The sequence below is a fragment of the Tinamus guttatus genome, unplaced genomic scaffold (genome assembly GCF_059628265.1).
Source record: "Tinamus guttatus ecotype Peru unplaced genomic scaffold, ASM5962826v1 Tinamus_guttatus_pri_ptg000074l, whole genome shotgun sequence".
NCBI lineage: Eukaryota > Metazoa > Chordata > Aves > Tinamiformes > Tinamidae > Tinamus > Tinamus guttatus.
In genome coordinates this window covers 109,065-135,409 of record NW_028288608.1, presented here as the reverse complement: position 1 = coordinate 135,409, position 26,345 = coordinate 109,065, and the positions used below count along the sequence as shown (strand labels likewise).

Here is a 26,345-nt window from a genome sequence, read left to right as displayed (position 1 = left end):
CTTCTAGTTTCACTGTCTTTGGGTCATAGTTATTTCTTGCTGCTGAAAAAAAAAATATAGATAACCAGAAAGTCAATTCTGCCTCTTAAGAATTCAGTTTAAGCTGAGAAGTGAGCCTCATGGAGGAAGAGGGTGAATGGGTAAGGCACTGTAAGGCACCGTCGTGCACAGCACTGCGTGGACGCAGAGTGTCTCTTGCTCTGCCGGGAACCAGCCGTAAGTGTTCTCATTCCAGCTGTCTGATCTCTCTTTTTCCATGGCTTTCTCCAGAGTTAGCTCTTACGCTCTCCTTTATGAGGACAGTGTTTGGGTTTAGTTCTCTCTGGTGAGGTTTCCTTTGCAACAAAAAGGAATTAGAATTATTTTTCTGTAGCAGAGTAGATTTTGCTGCAGATACTGACTGCACGAGTAAGTCTCTTGGTAGGAATTGGAGTCTTTTGAAGCCTAAAACCTGTTGTGGGCTACTGATGTGCACTGAAGCACTGCTGTTTGCTCTGGAGGTGGCTTCATTTCAGCAGCCTAGTCTCCATGTTATGTAAGTAAAACACTTTGGGGGATCTCTGTAGAAAGCAGGGCTCTGCAGATAAGTCAGAGGGTTCACCGACCGTGTTTTCAGTATAAAACTCTCCCTACAGGCTGTTGTCTATAAAAGATTCTTAGAAATCTAGATAAATATCTAAGCTTTTGAGGATTAAAACTAATTGGAAGGGAATGGGGGGAATGGGAAGAGGAAGGGAGGGCACCTTCTGTACTGTCATACCAGTTCAAGAGATGGTTATATTGTGCCTTGGGCTAGAGATAATCATTATCTTCTCTAGTAGCTAAGGGTATTCTTTTAATCCTTTTTCTTTCAGCTCCCTGTTGTGAAGTCTATCTAAGCAATATAATAAAATCATAAATAGGAATGAGGGGCTAAGCATCCTGCCTAGTCAAATCAGCAGCCAGCTGGGCAGCAGTAAAGCCAGATATGTTTTGTCCCAGTAGCAGTCAGTAACTCTCAGGTAAACTCTTGTAAAAGGACAAACGTTTGCACCACTCCTCCTCTTGAAATAGTCTGTAAAATATCAAGGGGGGGAATGGTAGCAGTCCAAGGACTTTCCTTGTGTCCTTGGAGCTATCATCAAAGGCTGCTTTGGGCCTCCTTGGGAAGAGCTGCCACAGCAAAAGCCCCTTCAGGATGAGGTGGCCCTACCCTGATGGGAGGATATTGCAAAAGTCAAGGCAAGCTGGGCATGATAAAGGGTAGAGACCAGTTCTTCTGAAACTCGGTAAGACTGTGCTTGTAACCATAATTCCTTGTGTCCTGCAGCACTTGTCTGGCTGTTTAAATGTCCCCTGACTTTTAGAGGTTCTCGTCCTCCTGAAAACCCATGATGGGAGAATTGAATAGCTAGATCTAGCATTTAGATAAGTCTTGAAAGGTTATTCACTAGATTGCTTTGCAGTTTTACATGCAAGCTGCTGCTGCTGCACATTAATTAGAACCTCTCCTAGCCCCAGAAATACTTCTCTCCTGAATCCTTTATTAGATTGGTTTGCAAGCACTTTCTGAAAGCCAAGATCAGTGAGATGTGAATCCCAAAGACCAGAGCTGCTCCTGGAGAGTGCTTTGGCAGCAGTTCTTTCCTGCTACAGCAAGAGGCTGCAGTTTAGCTCTGTTTCTTCAAAGAGACAAGGACTTTGAAGCCTTTCTCCAAACAACAGCTGTGAACATCCAGCTTGCAGGTCTTTCCTGGGTAAAACTCATACCTCCATGTGTCTGAAGAGCAGAGGAAAAGCTGTTCTCTTGGCTGCCTCCTGGTATTGCATGCAAGGACCATATATTATTACCTTGTCTCAGCCTGTACTCCATCTTTCCTGACAGCCTTAAAGGAAGATTTCCTGAATGATCTCCTAGTGGGAAAGAAAACAGACCAACTGGGGCTGCCTCAAACACTGCAGCAGGAGTTTTCACTGATCAACGTGCAGATCCGAAACGTCAATGTAGAGGTAGAGAATTTGTGTGCTGGCTGGGTAGGAGGGGGATGTGGGCGGACTGGCTCATCAGAGCTGTCTGAGGGGAACCTCTTTGCTGCAGAGTGACTGCGGGATCTAACCAAGGTTTATTTTGGGCTATAGAGATTCTCTTGGCAGGGGTAGTAGGAAAGAGCTTAATCCCGGACACTGGGAATGGGGGAAATATTTCTGCATGGTAAGTACACTGACTCTGATCCGAAGAAGGCTGGGTCATATTTTCCTCTCTGCTTAGATTGCAGAATGGGAAGTGACTTGTTCCAGTACTTGCAGCTCATCTAGTTTCAACTTCTTTTGAACTCAGTCTGCCGAGCCCTCAGTTTTGGCATCTTCCTTGTGCAGAAAACCCTCCTGTACGTGGAAGCTTTTGACTGGAGGCCTAGCACCGTACTGACGTGGGAGGCTTGAGGCAGCTGCCTGTCTCCTTTCCCGCCATGCCCCGTCCAGTTCCTTAGCTCGTGGCATGCTGGCCTGGACTGGGTATAATCTCCAGGCTGTTGGGCTGGCAGTCAGCTGGCCAATGCTGACTGTCTCTACCTGATGTTCTTGCTGTTGCTGTCTTCCCTGACCATGCGAACAGCATGATGTAGTCTTCTGGGTGTGTGGAGGAATCAGCCCCTCAACATGAATTTAAGGCATTCCTTAGGTTTAAAGGTCCTTGGAGATCTAACGACAGAGTACTTGTTTGTGCCCACACAGATGGATGCAGTGAATCGTAGCTGCACGGTGTCGGTGCACTGCGGCAATCACAGGGTGCGGATGCTGGTGATGTTCCCCGTGCAGTATCCCAACAACGCTGCACCGTCCTTCCAGTTCATCAACCCGACTTCCATCACTGCTTCGATGAAGGCAAAGCTGCTGAAGGTGTGTGGGGAGAGTATGCAGGCTGTATGAACATGTGCAGTCTGATCACCTGGGATCTAGGCTTCTGACGTGTTAAAATGTTTGGCCTCCCAAACGCCCGGGTGAGCTGCTGAAGGCCTGCTGCAGAACACAGCTTCAGCTCTTAGAAGCTATGGAACTGCTAGGATGAGTCTTTGACCTTGCAGCTAGGATGAGTCCTTGACCTGATCAGCCTCTCTTGGCTGATGCTTTTTGAGCACGTGTTCTCCAGTGCTACTTTCTCTTGGTGATGTGTATGGCCAGAGGATCCCTAACAGGGGCCTCCTCATGCAGACACATCCAGTCATTATAGGTAAAATGACCAGCTAAACACTAAACTGCAGAAATATAACATTTCTGAGCTTGGATGTTGATTCCTTTTCTCCCTTTCGACAGACTGCTTTTGAAATTTGGGGTCTTTACACAGGTTCTGCTAATTCCAGCCTGGGAGTTTGATCATTGGCATAGGAAATCCTGTTGCTGCTGAAGGCCCCTCTGCAGCAACAAGTGCTGTCTTCTCTTGCCACTCGGTGCTTAAGCCTGAGTTTGACCTCAGGTAGATCAGTTTAGGGTTCTGTCTGGAAGAGCCTGATTCTGCTGCTGCAAACCGGTTTGGGACTTGTGAACAGTGAAATGGAAGCCTGGATCACTGTTCTCAGTGCCCTGACTCATAATTCAGGCAGTATTTCCTCAAAGCAGGCAGCATGTCTTTGCACTGCAGCCTCTAGCAGCTTTGACCATTCCTGGTCCCTGGAGCCTGGTGGCTTTGCTCCTCTGCAAACACAAAAGAATGTGGGAAGTGTGGATATAACCATGAATCTAGCTGTATCTCATATATGTTCCAGATCCTGAAAGACACTTCTCTGCAGAAAGTGAAGCGGAATCAGAGCTGCCTGGAACCCTGTCTCCGTCAGCTGGTCTCCTGGCTGGAGTCTGTTGTGGTATGGAGAAGTGCACGGGTTTTCTGCCCTAGTTCCTTGTCTTCTCTTGCATCCTGTGCATCTGACTCTGCAATGCAAGTCAGGCTCATTAGACGTAAACAGACCCTTGTAGCTAGGCATCTCATTTCTGTAAGTACTTGTGGTCAGTGTCGGAGAAGACCCAGCACGCAGTCGGATACGTTTTGTTTCTGACAATCAGGCACGGAAAGCTTGCTGCTTTAGGGAGCTTGGGATACTCCCTAATATCCACGCTAGCAGGAATTCCTGTGGGTTGGAACACCCTAGCAATGTGTGGTAGCTCCTCAGAGGAGGAGATCACTCAGGGCATGGGTGTCAGCTGTGCAAGAAGATGGGGGAGTCTTCAGGGAGTTGGTGGTTTCATTCTTTTCTAGAAGGCACTAGCAGATGTCTCTGCCTCCCTATTTCTAGCCAAGGATCCCACTAGTTCTATTCTGGCGGGGGGGGGAGAGGCGTGTTTCTTCTTTTTAAACAAAGTTGTGAAAAATCTGTTTTTGTTGAATCCTCGTGCTGAGGTTTTGCAGTGATGGCACTGTGGATAAATCAGAGTCACGCTCTGCCCTTAGCTGAGAAATCTGTGATACTTACTTGGCATTTCCATACTGGTGTCGGGTCTGTGGGTGGAGTGTAATGGGATGGGCGCTTTAGCACTCACAAAAGGCTAGGGAGTCTTCTCAATTTTCTTTTCCAAGAGGCTTTGTTTATTTGTCACAAATGAGGGCTTTTTATGGAATGGCTGATCTTAACACTGCTTGCATTCAGCTGTACTGTTTTAAGAATGAGAACTTTCACTGATGTTATAGAAATCTGACTGGAGCAAGATGCTGCTGCCTTTAAAGAATTGCTTTAGTCCTGACCTGCAGTGCTCCACCAAATACATGCTGACTGCTGCCAAAATTCCTCTGGACAGGCCTGAGGTCTTCTGCTGTTTCACACCTGGCTCATATTGCTTGCCTCCCTCGCTCCAACATGTCCAAATCGCATTTGCCACCCCATGGATTTGTGGTGTTCCTCTTTAAGGATGCTCTACCCGACTCACATGACTGGGGCACCACGTTCAGCCAGTTCCCTCTTTCATTGTTGTCGAGAGACAACAGCAGAGTGCGGAGGTCAGATTTTCCACACCGTCTTGCCTTGAGGCTGTTGTTTCCCCCTAGGCCGAGCTCTGAGTTTCAGCCCAGCCGTGTGGGGAGCGCAGCTCTGCGCAGGCAGCCGTGGACCCAGCAGCCCTGCTCTGCGCCGGCTCCTGCCCGCGCTCCTGGCATTGCCGTGCGCCGCGTTCCAGCTGGGCTGCTTGCTGTGGCAGGGAGTGTGATCGGGGGTACCTTCTGTTTCAGAACCAAGAGGACAGTACGTCCAGCAATCCCTACGCTTTGTCGAACTCCGTAACGCCCCCCTTGCCCACCTTTGCACGGGTCTCCAATGCCTATGGATCCTACCAGGACTCTAACATCCCATTTCCACGGACCTCTGGAGCCAGGTTCTGTGGTGCAGGTTAGCCTTATCAATGATAAATTTCAAAACCTACCAAGGGAATGATCCTTTTGGTGTCTTGGGGAATACTTGTATCTGAACAAGACAAGGCTTTGGTCAAGAAATTAAGCAATTATGTTGGAATGGTGGTACTGTGATAACCTCATACATAATCATCCATATTAGTAACTGCTTGCAGTAGCTGTTGCATGCAGTATTTTAGCATCTCCATCTGGAAATCCAGGGCTAGTGGGACAGATGGCCTTTAGCTTGTGGCATGCCAGATGTATTAACAGACCTCTCTTTTGCAGAAGTTTGGGAGTTTAGTATTTCCCTGTGCAATTCCCTCTTAGCAGCATCAAACTGCTGGGCATGCTCTGGCTCTCAGTCTTCAGAACGCTTCTGTGACTTAGGAGTGAATTTGCTCTTTGCTGAAGCAGTATTTGTGTTATTGTCCACTCCTTTTTCATTCTGCATTTTTCCCCTTGTCCAAAATGACTTTCCCGTGGGATTATAGGGAGACTATTCCCCCAACAGGAGCTGGGATGCAGTTGTCCAGGTTTCCAGGAGAGCACATAGAGCAAAGAGCATCCTTAAGGAAGAGGCTAAGGTCTGCATAAGAGCAACTGTGTCTCACTGAGCTGTTTCAGATTCAAGCATGACTCCTCTGGACTTGACCACATGTAAATTTGAGTGTATTTTAAAAGCTACTTTATATTCCTATAGACCACCCCAGCTTTCCAGCAAAAGCGCAGCAGAATAGTGCATTGAATAGGCTCAGTGAAACCAGGAGCTCTTGTAGCAGAGTGAGTGGCTGAAGATACTTGAGATGCTGGCAAGTGGGATGAAGTCTGTGAATATGTTTGAGCTTCAGATAGCTTGGGTTATCCTTTTGAAGAGAAGAGTCTTACCAGCTATAACAGTTTCTCTGCACAGGTGTTTACCACCACGCTTCCCTCTGGAGCATCTGAGTGATGACAAATTCTGGTGAAGAATTAAAACTCAAGAACCCGTTTTTGCTCCTTTTCCTTCTTTTCTGTAACACCTGAAAGCCACTTGATTTGATATTTTTAAAACCATCACCTCCACAAAACATGCCCTTTAAATTGAAGAGTTTGAAAGGAGTGTGTTTGGCTTGAGAAAATGTGGTTGTCTGCGTGTGGTTTAGAAGTGCTCAGAATGCTGGACAGGCAACCAGCTGTAATACCTGAACGCGCACCGGGTACGCGGCTCCCTGCAGCGTGGCCGTCACGCGGGGTCCTGTCTCCACAGGGTACCTGGTGTATTTCACAAGACCCATGACCATGCACCGGGCTGTGTCTCCAACGGAGCCCACGCCCAGGTGAGTGCCCTGTGTTGCGTCTGACATCTGCCCCTGTCACACCACAACCTGAGCACAGCAGTGCGTGAAAAAGCAGGAAAATGTCAATCCTCTCCTGGCACTACTGGTGTTTAGTGTTTGCTGGGCCCTTACTTCACTGGCTTTCAGTGGAGACCCTGTTTCTACACACCAGCATGGGTTATTGGAGCTGTTCGTGCGAGCCTTCTGTCCTCCACAGTTTGGATGTAGGCTCCTGAACGTGTATGCTCTTGTTCCCAGGTCCCTGTCAGCTTTATCAGCGTACCATAGTGGCCTCATTACTCCAATGAAGATCCGTACGGAGACTCCAGGCAATCTGCGTTTGTACAGTGGCAGTCCCACACGTAGCGAGAAGGAGCAGGTCTCCATTAGCTCCTTCTACTACAAAGAGAGGGTAAGTACCAGGCCAGAAATCCGTCCTTCACCCTTCGGCTTTAATGACATGTTCTTTTCGTATGGATAAGAGCATTGCAGCTATACAGTGTCAACTAGTAACAGAAGCTTCATATTCTGCTCAAGAAGGAACCCTTTTATAAGCAGCTCTAAAAACGTCACATTGATTTACCTCCTTCTGGTAACTTCTTTACTAATCCTCTCTAGCATTTGACCTGCTTATTTTGATATCTGTCTAGACTGACCATCAGAGCTTCCTTCAGTGCATTGCGCTGTCTCCTCTTGTGTTACGTAGGGTTGAAATCTCACACTTAACTTAGAGTCTCCAGAAAAACACACAGGCCTGTCTGCTTTCCTTGCACTCCTGATATACATGTTTGCAAAGGTTTGGGGCCCTTTACACCCTACTGGCAGCTTCTCCTGGATTACGGGGCATATTTGGGTTCTTTCTTTTACAGGTGTCTTTCAGGCAGATGTCCCCCTTTGGACTGTTGTAAACAAAAGTAATTCCTCTGCGAATCCTGCCCCAAAGGGCTTCCAATCCATGTACCTCTGTTTAAGGTGAAGTTCTTGTGAGCACTGCTGAGTATGAGCTAGATGTGGGGCAAGAGTGGGGTTGTTTCCTTCAGGGAGACAGGCGTAAGGGAAGACGAGTTGCTAAATGTAGGGTGGCCGGATAGTCGTGAACAGGCCGAGTGTGTCCAGAGCAGGTGCTGTGGGAGTAATGGGCCGTGCAGCTCGCTCAGAAACAAACCCTGGGCTACAGCAGGAGGATGCAGGATGGCCTAGAAAAATTCAGGAAGCTGCTTCCCCTGAGAGCCTGGGACTTCAGGGCTTTCAAGGACCTACCCTGGGTTGACAGTCCACGTCCGCTGCAGTGACCGAGTTTCCAGGTCCCTCAAGGAAAACCAAGTGCTGTCTGCACTCTGCTGCAGCGTGGCATGGAAACCCTGAGCTCTCATCTCTCCTTGGCACTGAAGGAAGTCTCAGGTTTTATTTATTTAGTCTTGGACATGACAACAGAACCTTCTGGGGCTGTGTCCTGCTTTTGGCTGGTCTGAGTCAGTCCATCTGCCAGCTGTGGGAAGAGCCTCTATCCCCATGGAAAGCTTTGTCTCCACACAGACCCCGAAGTTCCATGGAGCCCCATCCTGTTTTTATTCCACACACACTTTCACGATGAGGAAAGAAAATGGCAGTGCCTGGTACAAGAATTACAGCCTGTTCTAGTCTTTGCAGGGAGTTTATTTCAAGAGCTACCTCTGTCCTCTGCAGCGTGCTTGTCTCTGACATGCAGCTCTCTAAGATGAGAGACAAGGCTAAAAATAATGTGTGAAAGCAGCTCGGTGCAATTTCATGTGACCTCTCTCCCCAGCCCTCGTATTGATGGTGACAAGATTTTCATCAGGGCAGGGGAAATCTACAGAATGGAGCATGTGTGTAGCAATGTCTATTGAAAGCCAGAAACAATTCCTATATTCCCCTGCCCCTGCCAAGCTATCTCCTCATGGGCTGTGTTAGAAGAGTAAAGGGCCCAGCAGGGACCCAGTTCAAGAAATATTAAAAAAAAACACCTCTGTTTCTCTTCAATAAAAGCATGGAAAAAGATTTCCTGACTCTTCAGGAGCTGATCTCTCAGCCTTTGTTAGATCAATGCTAAGTATTTTTATGTCATTTCATTACTGTGATTTTAAAACTTTTTTTTTTTTTTTTAAAAAAAAAAGAGGAGCCTTGGTATCTCTTTGCTCTGAAGCTCAGATGATTTGACGCATTTTTTTTAAGTAAAAACTGAAAATTTGTGTGGTCAATTATCCTGTTATATAACTTCAGCCCTAAAGCTGAATTTGTTGGAAAACTGTGTGTTGAAACCTAAATCCCCTAGCAACAACCACTGGCATTGCTAACCGTTAACAAATATATATTTATATAGCTTGCATGTTGCTAGTCAGAAAATAGTCCTATGTTCCCATAAAGGCTGGTGAAACCACCAGAGATCTTAGTAGTAGTCCGGAACTAAACCTTGTGTCGAGCTTTTCTGTCCAATCCACATGTCCACGTGCACACACACATCACCCACCACCCTCCTCCTTTCTTCCTCCCTCTTTTTCACTTCTCTTCCCCCAAAAAACCAAAACACTGCAGAACAATAGTCAGCAGAAAGGAGAGCCTGTATCTCTACTGATGGCAATGCCGTCAGGTTTTTTTTGGGGGGGGGGTTGGACTAGATGATCTCTAGAGGTCCCTTCCAACCTTAGGCATTCTATGATTCTATGAACCTGGATTCCTCTTAAAGAAGAACCACTGTGGTTCCTGGGATCTAGAAACCTTGGAGTCAGACGCTGGCAGTTAGCAGGATGGGGAGCTCCTGGGCTCTGTTTCTGCAGAGCTGCTCAGCTGGCCAGTCCGTACGTGGAGCTTGGGCCTTCGCTCCTCCTGGCAGCGACATGCAAGGGAAAGGAGAGGCTCAAGGTCCGGCTCACGGGGCTGACTCCCTGTTGTCAGCTAAATGGAAAATACAAATACATTGAGCCAAAAAACTCCTGGTCTTCCCCTTTTTATTGCATTGATTCTCACAGAAGCGTAACAGATTTTTTTTTTTCACGTAAGTGCCCGATAATGTACTATGAGAGATCCCATTTGTTTTTACTAACTTTAAATATGTTTTGAGTACCTAAATGCACACAAATTCATAGCGAAAGCGCACTTGAGAGTGATTCTGCACAGTCAGCCAGTGAATTTGCTTGCTAACCCAACTTGAATGATTTTCTCGACCCGTCACAGCAATTTCCTCATTGCCCATCCAACTAGCAGGGTCTCTAGATCCTTCCAAATATCCTGCCATTTGCCTTTTAGTGTTTAAAATGTCAGTAAACAGTTGCAGCAGGTTCTAGGGAACAAAGTCCTGGAGGATGCAGGACTCTAAAGGGATGTCTGAGGAAGCAGGAATATTTGCCCCGCTTGCTGCAGATTTCTGTGCCATGGTTCTGGGTAGCTACATTAGAAATGATGTGACTGGTATGGCACTTAGCTGCCCGTGTCGCCAGCCAGGAGGGAGGAAACTGCTTCAAGCAGGGGTGTGTGGAGCGTCAAGGTGTTGTCTTCTGCTCTGCCACCAATTCGCTGCAGTTCACTGCTTGTTGCAGCAATAAAAATCCGCGTGGAAGCCTTTATTCATACATGTGGTCGCTGAACTTTCTCACAGAGCCTAGCGAGAGGCACAGACACAGCAACCCATGCTTTGCCAGAGCTTTAGGTAATGCTGCACCCTTCAATTGTGTATGGATGAAAAGGGGGAATATTGGTTTGCAACTGTCCATTATGTAACAGAACCGTTGGGAATAATGTCTTTTACTTTGCTGCTTCAGGGCACTTTTTGTTTCAGTTTACTTACCTTTGTCTTTAATTTTCTTGGTATGTTTCTTCCCTTTTCTTGGGTATAATGTTTTCACATACAGATGTCTCCTCGCTCTGCCCGGCGACGTTGGTCCATACAAGCAATTAACGACTTCCCGGTACTGTGCGCTGTGCTAATGCTGTCCTTGATATAGCCCTGTCTTCTGCCCAAGGGCCCAAGAATAAAGTGCCACCTACCTGACTTTGAGTAACCTGCACAAGAGGTTGTTTCACTAGCAGAATCTGTACCAGAAGACAGACCAGGTCACCAAGGTGGGGGACTTGCCCTCCATACAGGGCTTAGAGCTTTCAGACACAGGCACACCTGTGTGTCCGCACAGGAGCAGATGCTAGTTTGAGGGTTACGAATCCTGAATTAGAACATGCCCATCGTCCCAGGCCTTGCAGTCAGGAAAGGATGCCAAGGGGTAAGTGCAAGCGAGGATCAACCTCTCGTGAAGCAGAGTGCACTGCAGAGGGGTTGAATGATTATCGTGCATCATCAGCCAACTGCTGAGACTGGCATTAGAGTGTCTCACTTGTGGGGAAAAAAATGAAGCCCTGCTGGAGGAGGAGGAGTTGCTGGAATATAGCATTAAGAAGCAGCAAGCCGCTGGCTGGCATGGCAATCCTTAAGACCTGAGGAAGAAGCAAACTGAGTTGCTGACAATAATCTGTCACCTCTTTAAAATGAGCTGCCTGTTCCCAGTGCAGTATACCATAATTTCTCTTGCCTTTTTTTTTTTTTTTTTTTGGAGCAAAATATAGAATTTCCCCTTAACTTGGGATCTTCCCCCAGCCCTTGGGATTGCACCACCCTGCATTCTGCTGGAGCAGTTGCAGTTGCAGCCGCCCTGGCAGGCACTCCCTCCTTGCACTTGTCCTTGCACAACTGCTTTCGTAGGCATTTTTTATTAGTCAAGTCAACATGTCCTCAAGCTTAGACTTCATGTGAACATGACATAACGTTGCTCAAGCTGTGTTGTAAATTTGGGCAATTGTTGTCTTATCAGTCATCTGTCAAGCGCAGGCAACACTAGAAACTTCAATTTCAACTTCACCTTAAAGATGATCTCTTTAGGTCCCACGTTCTTAATGTCCATGCAAACAACTGTGTTTCTCTTAGCTGCTGACCTTCCTGCTATCTCTTTATAAGACAGCAGGGAATAAAATAGAATACAATAACAGCTAATTGAACTTGGTATAATACAATCAGGCCTTCTCAATGACTACAGCTCTAAGACTATACTGGTGAAAGAAACCAGAAGTAATTTACTCCATGAAAGGTTTTTTGCAAAGAGCTAATAAGGAAGTGTGAGCAGTGGAGGCAAGAAATGAAGCTCTGTCTTGAATCAGGAATTGACTCCAAGCAGGATAACTGAGCAAGAAACGTGCCAGCTTTTGCTGTGGAGAATTGTGGCATGCAAGTGGCCACACTTTAATTCACTTATTCACTTCAGTGTGATGCAGCTATTGTTCTGTGTAAAGCGTAGCTAAAAACGAGATGCAGGCTAGTCAAAACCCAAAAGACTCTGTTTGTGGAGAGTCTTTGGAAGTGCCTAACCGTGCTCTCTGCAAGAGGGCAGTAGTGGCCAGGGTGACAACATGGGTGTGCACGAAGGAGGACGTGGATTGTTCAGGTAGGCAGGGGTGCTCCATGCGCTCAGGAGAGCAAGAGCTTATAAGACTAGAAGCAGAAATGATCTCTTCTTGCAAGAAAATGACTGGCCTCCGATTTGGAAATGTCCATGCTTCAGGGCATGTCACAGCTACTAATTGCTGAAAGCTCTGAAGAACATTTCCTGCTGTGGGATGCCTGACTCAAAGTGCCTCATATTTCTAGCCCTTTTATGGAAGTTGCCTGGTACTATGGGAGATGCTGCAAATAGTAAATGTTGATTATTTTTTAGAGAAACTCCGTACTGTGCCACATCACCTTCACAGGGGATTAATCTGTAGGCACGTGTTGAGAGTACAAAAAGATAACTTTGCAGGGAAGCAGCAAGTTTCATACATAGTAGTTTTACTACTGGAAAACTACTTCTCCTAGAAACAGTTTCAACCTGGTTTTGAGCAGATTTAACCCTTTCATTTTGCAAATGCCTTAATGCTGCTTAATCTTTGGCATGGAGGCTGTCCCTTTCTTTCCGCAGCCCTTCCCTTTGTCCTGCTGACACCACTTTATGCCCTGAACCTGGCAAGTTTGCGTATGCTTTGGTGAAACAGGCTCTTCACGTTCCCTGGTGCTCCGCAAGCCCTGCCTGCCTCAGCAGGAGCTGCAGACACACACCCAAGTGTGGAGCATCCTTTCCAAGCAGGAGGGCTGCGTTTCCGAACCAGTTCTGCTGAGCATGCAGTGATAATGGTGGTTGCTACGAAGCAGTTGGTGGCTTATTCTTGGGCTGTCTGTTTCTATATGTGACCCATTTACTGCCATCGTTATCACCTCAGATCGCAGCAAATTACAGCCTTGGGTACAGTAGTGCAGGTGCAGGCTGGCTTTTTTAGTAGTTATTCAGTGCTGTTCCCTGCTGTTTCCTCCAACCCTGTGACTGTCATAAATGCTGTGTTCTTTCTTTCTTTCTTTCTGGTGCTCTGAGGAACTGATGAGTCTTAATTTGCTCTCCCTCTAGCTGTTTCCTTTCTTTTCTTGCTCCCCTCTTAAACTCTCAGGAGCAGCTGGATAGGTGCAGTTCTCCCTGGCATGGATTCTAGATGGCAGAAACAGCTAGAAATGTTGGGGGCAATATACAAGGCCTCTGGTTTTCCACCTTCAGCTGTCAGTAGAGTTAGCTTGGTGCATGCATGTTGATTTCTGCTTTAGCTCCAACCCTTATGTTCCCTGCTCCCCTCCATGACCTGCACTCCAGCCCGCAGGAAGAGACGTATCTTTTGTTCTGTCCTGGTGCCTGTGATCCACACAGGTGCTTTTCAATGAAGTCATAGTGGCAAATTTACCTGGAAGAAGAGGTGGAGCAGAAGGGGAGAGAGGAACCGTGTGATGGATCTTGGCAGGAGAGGCTCAAACTAGAGCTTTCCTTGATTCTGTTAACCCCTGTTAAAAGTACCCAAGTACTGCCTGCTGGAGAGGTACTCTGGTAACTCATCAATGATTATTTGATCTGAAAAGGATCCTCCCCGCTGCTAAAGGTGATGAGCTTTACCTCTTCGATAATCTTCCCATGTTTCTGATTGTGGTTTTCTTCCCAGCATTTTGTTGCTGTAACTAACAGAGTGAAACATGAATTCTAAAAGAAAAAGTGAGATTTTTTTTTTATCATGACTGTATGTGTAGCCCTGTGATTTTTTTCTATCACAGTTCTGTGGGCAGGAAGTGGTGGTCATGGAAGTGTAGGGTTGAGGGCATATGGCTGTTGTCTAACTCCACCCCGGCGCTGCACCAATAAAGAATTAGGGCTGCTCTTTCTGCCAGTAAACACACAGCTCTAGGAGGAAGAAATGAGGAAGATTTGGTTGTCACTCCAAGTTTTCAAAAGGCTCTGATACATTTAGTGTCTTCATTTGTCTGGTGACATGCGAGCAGTGAGCGGTGGAAATCTCTTCTCCATTCTCATCCTCATCTGTCGTCATTCTGAAAACAATAAGTGATTAAATGACTTGTGGAAAGTGCTATGTGTTGTCCGTGTTTCTAGCCTTTGAAATGCCTGTCAGGAGGCTGCTTCAGTCTGCAGGAGCAGGGTGAATCTGTTCCTGGGAAGAAGGCACCGAGGGCCTCAGCACGCCTGGATCCGCATGCCGGGGCAGTAGGAGCACAAATGAAGGCTTTTGGGGGACAGTGTTGTGGGGGCAGCCCACGAGCCCTTCCAGGGCCGTGCCTGCACTCTTGCTCTGCTGGCATGATACCATGCTGGGGTTCCCAAACTTACTTCACTTAAGTTTTGGTTTTGACAGCATCAGCAGCTCCTCACCTCGCACGGGAGACAGCATTTGGCTGCTGTCTCAGGCAATGGGGCTACGGTACTGCAGGTGTGTGGGGCCGTTGTTGTAACGGTCCCTGTCCTCCAGCGTGGAAGAGGTAGCTCTTTCTAGGGATTTTTGAAGAGGTATAGTCCCTGCCTGCCTGGATGAGCGTCACAGCTGATCCAGACAGTGACTTGATCAGGGAACTGAGGAGTTCGCTTCAGCTATCAGATCATGTTCTAGCTCACCTTCCCCTGCTCAGGCGCAATGAGGTAGCACATGAATACTGAGAGCAAATCCTGCCTGGCTTGGTTAGGCCTTGAGGGAGTATAGCCAACAGTTAGACCCCAGTCAGCCATCTTTTCCAAAGCACTGAGTGCTGGTTCTTTTCCCAACCAGCGTGGAGCACTTCTGCGTGTTGGACTGTGTGTGAGCTTCGGTCCTCTTTACTCTGGGCAATGGTGGGAATTCCACCCTCAATTCCTTCAAGTCTAAAACGCTTCCTTCACTTACTGTTAAGCCTGGGCTTAGGCCTCGGAGCCTCTGTCATCTGCAGCATCTAGTGCAATGTGGGAAACCTGTATGCTTTGCTGCTTCTGGTGAGCGCTAGCGGTTTAGTCAACCGTGATCAGCACATTGGCCTAAGCTTCCACCAGGCAGGCAGTGAAGCAGGAATTAATTTCTTAAAATTCCTATTTTTTGCTTTTTTTGCTCTTTCAGGTAGTTTGTGATAAGCCTGCTCAGGTTCCCGCAAGATGGCAAAATCCTGGGCAAAGGCAAGTGGGCAACCAGCCACCCTAGAGCCCGGCTCTCGCCCACGCCTCAGGTGACCTTGCAGGGCCCGACTCGTGCCCACGCCCCAGGTGACCTTCTTGCAGGCCCTGGCTGTGCCCTTCCTCCCGCCCAGCCTGCTCCCCAGGCACCGCCACGCTTGTCTGAGCAGACGTGGCCTGTCCTGCGGAGCGCTCGGCACCGGCGGCTCTGCCGGCCTCTTCAAATGGACAGTTCTGCTTAGCACAGGATATAGGAATCGCCCCCGTACGTGCATGTAGGAGGCCCTCCGTAACTGACGGCCACGAGTAAGCTCTTCTGCCCTGCATAGCAGCCCGTGCTTCCTTCAATAGATGCCCAGTGCCTTCTGCCCGTCACGCTGCTGCATGTCCTCTCTTCCCCCGCCTTGTTACCATCCTAGGGCATGGCTGGAAGAGGCCAGGATACCTGCCAAATACTCTGTTTTGTTTCACATGGCCAAGGTGGCTTTATGCAGCTTGGCATAAGATGACCTCTGTGCCTATTATGGGGAGTATTTGGGATCTTGGCTTCTTGTTTCTGTTCACTGGTGTTGATTCCTCTGCTGTTTTTCTTTCCCCTCTCTTTATGTCCTGAGCCAGCTGTAAAGTGCTCTGCGTCTGGTACCTGAGCATCCTTGCTGGGAAAACCTGGGCCCTGCTTTATCATCTGCCAGTTATTCGTTTGAAGCTGTTGATAAAGCAGGAGAGGTGGGAGCCCTGTCCTGGTGCTAAATAGACATGTACTCAGAGCTTGAGAGAAGAGAGCGAAAGAGAGCATCTGGACCTGTCAGCGTATCCTGAAGCTAATGGCAAACAGAAGCTTCCTCCTACATGTTTCTGTGCAGAGGTTTGGCTGAAGTTAGTGTTGATCTGTGCTCAGAGGTTCCCAGACCAGATCTCTAATGAGAGCGATAATTGAACAGTCCTCCTGCCAAACCTTCCTGGGTTTGATTGGCGTCCTGATGCCTTGACCTGCTTTTCACTTCCTACAGATGGAGATGCTTGTTCTCCTGGGCATGTCATGGATGTTTTCCAGGGTAACACAGAGCCTTCTGAAAGGCAGGTTTGGGTGCTGCTTGCATTATTCTCGACCCTAGTGCATTGTTTCCTGGTCTGCTGCCCTGCTCCCTAGTAATACACTACCATTTGTCCTGCAGAAATCAAGGAGATGGAAAAGCAAACGGGAAGGGACAGATGCCAACAACCGACCCATCAAAGCTGCTGGGAAAGTTATTATCCAGGATATTTCCTGCTTGCTGCCAGTGCACAAGTTGCTAGGAGAGCTCTACATGTGAGTACAGGCTGCCACCCTCTTCCAAGTGAAAGCAGCTGTCATTGGCATAGCTGTGCTTTGTAATCTTGACATCAGTCTGCACTGATGCTTCCTTCTCCTCCTCCTCTGCTCTTGCCTTGCTGCTTTTTATAGTGTCTCTCTCTGCCTCTGAGAGGGGACTTGTTTCTTAAAAATCTGAAACATGACAGAGGAAATTGCTGATGGTGTATTGTATTCAGAGCTTGGAGAGGTGCTCCAGCATAACTGCTGCAAACCTTACAGGTTCGGTTTTTCATCAGATAAAGAGAGAAATTACCAGTGCAAATTTGCTCTGAAAGTATCATGTTGAAGAACTCTGCAGTTAAGGGTACAAGTTTAAAATTCCCCATAGATGCATATTCTCATGCTCTAAAACTGTTCGTGACTCATAAGGATTTTTAACTTCAGAAATTTTTAGGATGCCTCATACCCTTGTCAACTTGGTGCTACATGAGAGTGTCTGCACTATAGGATCTCCCACTTTAACCAAAAGGATGAAGTTCTGTTTCTGAACAAGGGAGCTCTTTTTCCAAAATGTCTAATTCAGCTACTGAAATTCAAAAGTCAAAAACAGTTATGCAACCTTCATTCCTCAATTCTTATTTCTCTAAGTAAGAAGCTTTGGTAATACTCCTTCATAAAATTATCTAGTCTTTAGACACTCAGGAAACAAGCAGGCTCCCCTTTCTTAAAAAGGGGACGAAAAAAAAAAAAAAAAAGAGAGAGAGAGAAACGCTCTTTCTATATTATTAGAAAGAAAGTCCTTCAAAAAGATTTGTGGAATTTTCTTCTCTGGATGTCTCCGGGAGGAATACTGGCCTGCTTCCTAGAGAACAGCGCTCTTCTAGGTCAAGCAGAGATCAGGCTGCTGAGAACTATGTCTTGTGACCAATGGCACCAACTTCTAGGAGCCAGGATCCCCCTGGGATCAATCCCAGCCAGTTTGGAGCTGGAGCTAATGCAATAAGTTGCCACCGAATAGTGGGATTTGTCAGAGTGCAGGGGCATGATCCCTCAATTACAGGGGAGGGAGGGATAGGATCCTGATCATCTTTCAGGCTCATATTGATCAGGCACTTCTGGGTTATTAGCTGTTGCCACATCCCTTTCATCCTCCTCTCTTCATAGGTAACAGTCCAAAGCTGAGCTATCTCCCTTCTTTTCAGACTGAATGTGAATAACATCCAGGAGACTTGCCAGAAGAATGCGGCCTCAGCCCTGGCAGTCGGACGGAGGGACCTCGTACAGGTAACGTGTTGAACTGGAGCTTTCCAGCATGCTGGGTTACCCTCAAATGCCTTACACTGTCACCTTGATGCCAGAGACATTTCCAAGCCAGCCGAGTGCACCAGCTATTCCCGGGAATCCCTTAAATGGCTGATAAACCAAGGCTGGGGGATCAGCTGCAGAGGAGGTGTTCTCCACCTCATCGACTCTTGGCATCAAGAGATCTCTTGCCAGGACTGCCAGTGGATTGTTTCATGCCCTTTGCCAAATTGAGTCATTTTTTTTTTCAGGGAATTTCTGCAAGCAAGGCTAAGAAGGCAGCTTGCTTTTGAGTCAGCGAGTGAAGTAACTGTATACAAATTGCCTAGCTGCTGTCAGCATTTTGATCGGTGATTTTGGCTTCCTTATGTAATCGTTCCTGCCGTAATTAGCTCAGCGTTCATCTGAGCTGGCAGTGGGTGCCAACTGCAGCAAGTTTCCCCTCAGGAGAGCTTAGAGCCGAGGCATCCAGCTGCAGAAATGGGCCAGGCAATTACCTTCAGCTCATATTGTGAAAAAAACGGCTGCTGTGGCCCATTGTTTTCCAGAGGACCAGTCCATTGCCACGTGCTGAGCATTTGACAGCACTCAGGGCTGCCTGCAGGAGATAGGAGGGAGCTAGTGCTGCTAGGGGAGCCCTCCTGAGCATTGAGCTCTCCCTAGATCTGGGCAGGGAGCAGGCATAGACTTACCTGATCCAAGCAGAAATAGGCTTAAACTGTTGTCTTATTGCAAAATACTGACCGCGTGTTGGGCTCTGCTAGATCTATTGTCTATTTGTGCTTTTTTTTTTTTCTTTCTTTTTTTTGCTTCTGGTTTGCCTCATGTTGGACTAAAGCTTGGGTAGTGATTTTAAGATATGTAGTTTCTTCTGTTAGCTACTTCAGGCTTTCCCTGTCCTATAGGCAAACTTTTCCCTACAGTAGATTGAATTTAAAAAAGACATTTAGGCACGAGACCTAGTGAGGCCACTCTTAGTGCACAGCAGTGTGTGTGTTTCCTGACTTGCTCAAAATATTAAAAGATCCAGTGATTAGTCAAGGGAAAACTAATTACTGGAATATCCCAGCAAGATTTTCTGTGATAACTCCATGCCTTGTTTTTGCTGCCTCACATAAGTCTATCCTGTCTGGCCTGTATTGCAGCTTGCCTTGTTCCTAGCCAACGTGGAGCCAACCCAGACTTACTCTTCCTCTATAACAGCATAGGAAGGGGCATCTTTACCATTTTCTGTGCTCTCTTGTACTCAGGCCTGTCCTTGTTTCAGTTTCTCTGCTTTTTCCCCACTTCAGTGAGCAGCTGGGAGATTCCTGTCCCTCACTGCTGTTGTTCATACTTGGAGTGCTTCCTTTTTCTCTGCTTTTCTGTGTTATCAGCTCTAATTGTCACCTCCAATTCTTTCCAGCACCATGCTCCTTTTCTTGTTCTTTTCTCATGCCAAACCAGGAGCTTTGTTCTTCCTGGGATAGCATGTACTAATCACTCCATCTTAATAAAGCACAGCAGAAAAAGTAGTTTTAGATTTAATGTGGTCACACACAATCAGTGGTGCAGAGACTGAAGAGAAGGAACTGCTTTCGGGGGAGAGGGAGATAACCCAAGAAGGAACTTGGTGTATGAAACAGTTGAACTGTTGCAGTAGATATGGGAAACTACTCATGTCTACACTGAGCTGTGCTGGGAGAACAGAAATGTCCGCTAACGCAGTGAATGAAAACATGTTTTTTAGGCAAGTAAGGATTCATCAGTAAACTTTCTGCCACCAGACATCTCTGAACCCAAGAACTCTATCAAATTTAAACCTTTCTGAGGTTTGTGAATATAGAATGCCTTAATAGTCTGTTACACTAAAAGTCAGCTTAACCCAACCTTAAGGCAAGTGACAGAGCGAGCATTTCTTTTTGGTTAATGTTGTTGTATATGTTGTCCTCCACGTAGAGGCTGCAAATGCTCCCTGTTATTGAAAAGCTCCATTATTATCTACCTACGAGTAAATTTATGCACACCGAAACTCGGGAAGACCGTCGGCTTCCTTTTCTAATTGTAGGTTTGACACTTTTCTTTCCTGTTTACCAGGTTTGGTCACTAGCCATGGTAGCAACTGATCTCTGTCTTGGACCGAAGTCTGACCCAGATTTGGAGATACCATGGGCACAACATCCATTTGGACGTCAATTACTGGAATCCTTGTAGGTCTCTGAAAGCCAGGGAGGGAATGGGGGAATGTTCTCTGAAGCAGGGCCTTCATAATTGTGTGCATTGCAGGGCATCATTTCAGACTTTGACCCCTACACAGTTTGTATTCTGTCAAGCCTGAGAGGAGGGAAGCTTCAAGTCAGGGAAGCTGCAAGTGCAATTTATGGCACATAGGAGGCAGCAGTTGGCCTCAGCTAAGGTTGAACTTACATGAGCAGAGCTGGAGCTCTGCTTTGCAGCACGTCCACAGGGCCTCATTTAGAAATGAAAGTTACGTTTTTTCACTCAGCACCTCCTAAATGAATGTTTGGGTTCAGCTGCTTGGTTCACCATCAGATCAGATTTGCTGCTGCCACATAGCAGACTGAGAACTCATTCCACTCCTCTCTTCGGATGGGTGTTAGGCAGAAGCGTCCTCCTGTGAATGGTGAACCTCCTCAGGAAGTGGGTAACCAGAAACTGGTATTATCTGTTGATAGATTCTGTTCAGAGGCACAGGATTTGTGTGACGTGTTACATATGATTGTTTGTCGTGGCTCTTTCCTGCTCTGAGGGAGAGGTGGGAGAGGAACACAGTTCCTACTCTTCGTAGCAGTGTGATCTCAATGCAGGACGCTTGTGTGTTGAGGGTCTTCTCAAAAAGATGCTATTTCTGCAAGTGAGTAGAATGGCTCCAGATTTACATCCGATTAAAAATGTTTTATGGTCCTTGTTCTTGAAGGACCATAAACCTGAGATAATCAGGCCAACCACTATTGCAGAGAAATAAGAGGAAATAAGAGGGGAAAAAAAAAGAGGTCGTGTTAGATCATGAGTGTTACCAGAATGCAGATTTGGCCTCTCAGAAGTGAGACTGCAAAGACAACCCAGTCCTGCAGAGTGTACATGCAGTGGGAATCAAAAAAGTGCTTTATGCAACAGGCTTGAAATTAGTTGCACTGGATTCTTAATGCTTTTTCCAGTGAACACTGCTCATTCTCATACTCTCTCTTTTTCCTTTCCCAGGCTGGCCCATTACTCACAGCTCCATGATGTGCAGACCCTTGCTATGCTCTGCAGTGTGTTTGAAGCCCAATCCAGGCTACAAGGATGCCCAAACTCCTATGGCCCCTTCCCTCAGCGTGCCTTCAACCTGGCCTCCCACAGCCGCTATGTATGACAGCTTTTTTTTGCCGTTTGCCTTTTAAATCTTGGAACATCTGTCACATAGATGACATGATTTCCTCTCCTTTCCACCTCAACAGCCCAGCTTTACTTCCTCTGGCTCCTGTTCCAGCATGTCAGATCCTGGACTTGGCACTGGAGGCTGGAGCATAGGTACAGAGACCGGGGTGATAGGTGGAGGAATCTGCCTCCCTTCTGACCTAGGTCTTAGATGGCTCCTGTGGAGTAGGAGGGGAATTAGTACTGACGGTGACTGCAGGTGCTTTTGGCATCTGGCCATATGGGGTACCTAGTGTGATCATTTGGCCAGAAATGAGCACGGCACAATGTCCATAGTCCCATGTTCCTGCCCCTCGTGACTTCCGTAGCGTGTTCTGTCAGACCGAGCTTTGGAGGAACTGCTAGAGACTCTCTAGACGTGCTGAGCTGGCCCTTGGGAACCAGAGCGACCCAGAGCCAGGAGTTTCTACTGCCACCTTTTCCATTCTGCCTCCAGCCTGGCCTTAGCTCGCACTCAAGGTGACTACCTCATTGCTGCCTGGCCACATAAGCTCTTTCTCTGTAGTTCTTATACAGTTTGAGGCTGTTAACTCTGTGCCATGATTCCATAGTTTTCAACAGGTAGGATGGTGCTAGAGGGCCATTCCTTCTCCTGTTGCACAAGGCTAAAGGGGGAAAAAAAATCTCTGTGCCTTCTCCTTTTGCTGGATCTGAAAAAGCAGCAGTTGAGTTGTTGGTGGCATGGATACCTGTGGCTCTAAGGGCATTTTTTTTCTGAGTTGTCATTGTATCAAAGACAACTTACTCTTAAGGGGGCCTGGGTCACAGAGCGCACTAAAACTGCTTACTGATTCCTAGTGATATGCATAGCCTAGGGCAGCATCAGCCTGCTGGCAGCAAATCTGCAGCTTTTTAGTGAAGTATCAAAGCATCTGTGACATGAGGAAGAGTGCAGAGTAGAGGTTAATGGAGCTAATGTTATGCTGTAGCAGTTAATAGCAGTCTTCTCCCTGCCCCCGGGGCAATGCCTTACAGACCAGGGCCCTTTTGTGTAAAAAAACAGGCTCATAACAGCATCCTTGGTGATGAAAATCCTCCCCGAGTGGGGAAGAGCTTATCCCAGGCAGGGATAAGCTTTCCAAGCAAACTCCATGGAATTGCATGAATTTTACTGAAGTAGACGACAAAAGGATTCCTCCATATTAGAGTGATGAACGCCGTTACCGTGTTGTCACCAGGAGCCCAAGAGAAGCACTGGCAAGTAGAGAGGTTGGCTCTTAGTTTTCTGAGATGGAACAGTGTTTGCAGGAGTGCAGAAGGAGGTAGAAGGATGCCTTAGAAAAGCAGAGTGTGTTCCTATGTTTGACTTTGACATCTCCTTCCCCCTGCTTCTGACGAGGCTGTGCTCGTGAGTGTTGTGCTTTGTGGTGTGCTCATCATTTTTTGATGCCTGCAGCAAACAAAGACATGGAGCAGGCCTCCACTCTGTGGTGCGAGTCTTCTCCAGACGACTTCCGCTATGGAAATCTGCTGTATCCTGATCATCGGGAGCGTGAGAAGGATCAACATGAGAAAAACAAAAGGTAGCTGACGGAGGTCAGCAGGGGATGTCTAGGGGTGTGTGACTGCATGCCCAAGTTCAGTGGAAGTCCATAATCAGTCCTCTTTGATGTGAAAATGAGCAGGAGGGAGATAACAAGCCTACTCCAGAAATGTTTTGTTCTGTAAGTAAATTGGAGCAGTTTTATACTACAGATCAGTTCTGCTGGGACTGCCTGTGATAGATCTGTAGGATGGCTGTGGTGAGACTGCCCCCCACAACCTTGCAGAGGAAGGTCTGCCCACCTTGAGCGCAGAAGTGGCGAAAGGCAGACCCGTCTGTGTGTCCGTAGTATTTGAACAACACACGGGAAGTAACGTTTTGCTCTTCTAGTGATCGAGCTGACTGTGTGGCTGTCTTTGGGAGGAGCGTTGCAGCCAGAGTCTCCGCGAGTAAGTTGAGCAAATGCCAATGCAGGTTGTTCCCCCAGGCTCCTGGACCCTGCCAACACTCAGCAGTTTGATGACTTCAAGAAGTGCTATGGAGAAATCCTTTATCGCTGGGGCCTGCGGGAGAAGCGAGCCGAGGTTCTCAAGTTTGTCTCTTCTCCTCCTGATCCCCACAAAGGAATCGGTGAGTTCCCACTCGCTTCGGCTGCCCGGGCAGAGTCGGGATGATGCCTCGAGGGCCTGGGAGCTAACAGGCCATCGTCGTGATGAAAATTATGTATTATTCTGCCTAGCAGCAGCTCAGCCAGCAGACTGTTGCTACCTTTGGCAGCTCAGAGTGGAGATGAGATTTGCAGCTGTTGGATCAGTGCTTTTGCAGCTGAGTTACACGTGCTAATCTAGAGATGTTCAGCTAATTATGCCGGTGGCTAGACCTTATTCCCCCTAAACAGGAACATGGGGATGCACTACCCTAGTCTCTAGGTCTGGTTTGAGATGTTCTTATAGCGCACGTGTAAAACTGCAATATCTCTAGCTTTGGCTGAGCTAGACAGGACATGGTCAATAGAATGTTCTTCCAGATTACTGTCAGCAATGTAGCTTGCCCAGAACTGCCACTGAAGAGCAGTTGCTAAAAAGTCTCCTTACCAGGCCCCTGGGAAGAGATGTACTTAGCCTGGAAAGAGAGAAGCGAGTGAAGGAGGCTGGAGGAGCAGTGGTTGCTTGTTGAGCTCTTGTTATACTGTCTCACCTTGTCATGTGGGACTTCTTCTTGATTAAAAACTGGTGACTTCCACCATTGCCTCTGCTCTTCTGCAGCCAGAGGTCACAACACCAATAACATCCACGCTGAGTGTGCTCCAACTCACCAAACTCACTCAAACCAAGTCTGTTTGTGTTCCTAGCTGCGCCACAGAGATGTGCAAGGCAGCTGGGAGCCTTCATCTCCATGGCACGTGTCCGTATGTCCCAGGCTAGGAATCTGAGACATGTTGCCAGGTGACGACCGATTTAGCCGTCAGGGGAATCGATGGCCCACCCTGTGCCCAGCACACTGGTTGTCCATGTTAATGGTGACTGGTGATAGGTCTTTGCTCCTCTTCAGAGATCAATATGGGACCTGTAAAACGTACTGGCCCCCCGCGTCAACCTGTCCCTGTTGGGTTTGTGATGGGAAGGTCTCTCAGGCAGTGGGTTCGGGGTGTCTGTGCCTGCCTGAGGGAGGCTTGAGCAGGGGGTGGTTATGTGTGTAACGGTGCCCGGCTGACTCTCGTGCTCTCCGTTTCCTCCTCGCTCCAGAGTTCGGGGTGTACTGCAGCCACTGCCGCAGCGAGGTGCGGGGCACCCAGTGCGCCGTCTGCAAGGGCTTCACCTTCCAGTGCGCCATCTGCCACGTGGCCGTGCGCGGCTCCTCCAACTTCTGCCTGACGTGCGGCCACGGCGGGCACACCAGCCACATGATGGAGTGGTTCCGCACGCAGGAGGTGTGCCCCACGGGCTGCGGGTGCCACTGCCTGCTCGAGAGCACCTTCTGAGCACCCTGGCACAGGCGCCCTCAGCTGCATTCCGTACTGAATTCCCAAGCCGTGTTGAGCCGGCGGCGCTCCGTGGGGTCCAGAGGAGATGCTGCAGGGAGCTGAAGCCGGCTTTCCTGGTGGCGCAGGGACGTTTACTCGTGCTTCCAGTATTACAACACTTCCCAGGTTGCTTCCACGCTGATTTGACCCATCTGCCTGGATCCATTGCTGGCAATGGATGCCAGACCAGAAAAATCATCCTCTCCCGGAGAAGGATCTGTGAATATGGGCTAGCCTTTTGGGGACTGGGGGTGTTCAAAAGTTCTTTTGGAAAACACTTAGCTGGCAGAGCCAAGTTTGCTTGAGCTGTGTAGATGCCTCCCGATGGGGGCAGAAAGTGAGCAAAACAGCAAGCTGTATTTGCACAATTAAGGTGGAAATAATTTGCAGAAACAGTGAGCTATAAAGGCTAATTGAAAACTCTGGAGAGCAATTAGTCTGTGAGACTTGCTCAAAGTTACTGAAGCAACAAGGTCCTTATTTTGCTGTTTACACTGTCCTGGTTATCCCATAAAGCAAAAGAATCAAAGTACATTTTTCAGGGCTATTTCCTAAATATCCTTCTATTCGCAGCTTAGTGTCTGCAGCAGGTGTAAAAAGCCCAGCCCTGTGGCCAAAATTGCTACAATTAGTTGCTTTCTTCCAGCAATTTTAACCGTGTCTCCAGTTTACTGCTCTGACTGCATGACACGATGCACCTTAACTCGCCTGTCCCTGCCTTGCCGGTGCCACATCCTGGTGACCGGGAAAGGCCTCCTGCCTTCTGCTCTGTCACACCAGCGTTTCCCTGGACAATGATGCTGCTGCCTCTGGGTCTCGTCCTGTGTTTCCTTGCCAAGAAAGCCCGGGGCAGAGGCTGCACTCCATGAAACTCCTTCTAGCTATTTTCCCCAGGTCGTCCCACCCTCTTTGTAGGGTGACATTAAGGAATAATTTGAGGTTCACCGCCTAGGCCACCGCCTTGAGGCTGGGGAGGCGACAGGCGCAAGGGCAAAGGGGCTCTGCAGAAGGTCCCTGCTGGCCACGGAGGGCAGAGCTCGGGGCCAGGCAGCACGAGCGGAGGCCAGGCCGCACGGGCTGCGTGGCCTGCAAGGCGCTGCGGGCCTGGGCTCTCCCGAGCAGCCTCCTGGCTTTGGGTTGGGGCAGTACTGCGGGCCTCGGCCTGGTGCTGCTGGTGCTGCTGCTGCTCCTGCTACTGCTGCTCCTGCTGCTGTTGCTGCCCCTTCCCCGGGCCAGCAGCGGTGGCTCCTGCTGCTGCTGTGCGGGGCCCCGCGCCGCGCCCGGTCTGGGAGCCCTGCTGCCGAGTAAGCGGCCGCTGGGCCCTGGATATTAAAGTTATTTTTCCAAGCGCCGCTCGCTCGTGCAGGGGCTGTTGTGGCTGTGCTGGTTCTTGCTCGGGGGGGCTCTGGAGCCGCCCTTGCTGCGGGCGCCGCGCGGTGGCAGCAGAGCCCGCGGAGCGGGGACCCGCCGGGACCCCCGCTCCGCCCCCCTGCCCCGCGGCCCCGCCGCGCTGCCGCCCCGGCAAAGCGGGACCGTGCGGTTCGCGAGCTCTCGGCGAGGCCGGCAGCTCCCGCAGCCCCGCGCGGCACCCGGGCGCGCCGGGCGCCGCTCTGGGAGGCTCTGGCACCGTGGAACGTGTCTCGGTGCCATTCGAGG

The 26,345-nt window shown here is 48.5% G+C and overlaps 1 protein-coding gene across 2 annotated transcripts in view; it reads left to right on the top strand.

Moving 5' to 3' along the window:
• Positions 1-24,708, top strand: part of WDR59 (WD repeat domain 59) — a 46,507-nt gene extending 21,799 nt beyond the window's left edge. The window contains exons 13-27 of one of the 2 annotated variants that reach the window (XM_088519827.1): positions 1,865-1,989; positions 2,713-2,877; positions 3,741-3,836; positions 5,192-5,348; positions 6,600-6,669; positions 6,928-7,081; positions 10,536-10,592; positions 16,343-16,476; positions 17,664-17,745; positions 19,840-19,952; positions 20,965-21,112; positions 21,204-21,276; positions 22,580-22,706; positions 23,154-23,296; positions 24,412-24,708. In XM_088519827.1, coding sequence (XP_088375953.1) covers positions 1,865-1,989; positions 2,713-2,877; positions 3,741-3,836; positions 5,192-5,348; positions 6,600-6,669; positions 6,928-7,081; positions 10,536-10,592; positions 16,343-16,476; positions 17,664-17,745; positions 19,840-19,952; positions 20,965-21,112; positions 21,204-21,276; positions 22,580-22,706; positions 23,154-23,296; positions 24,412-24,647 — 1,880 coding nt within the window. In that variant the 3' untranslated portion in view covers positions 24,648-24,708. The remainder of the gene's footprint in view (positions 1-1,864; positions 1,990-2,712; positions 2,878-3,740; positions 3,837-5,191; positions 5,349-6,599; positions 6,670-6,927; positions 7,082-10,535; positions 10,593-16,342; positions 16,477-17,663; positions 17,746-19,839; positions 19,953-20,964; positions 21,113-21,203; positions 21,277-22,579; positions 22,707-23,153; positions 23,297-24,411) is intronic. The other variant, XM_088519828.1, reaches the window with a different exon arrangement.
• Positions 24,709-26,345: the final 1,637 nt, after the last annotated feature.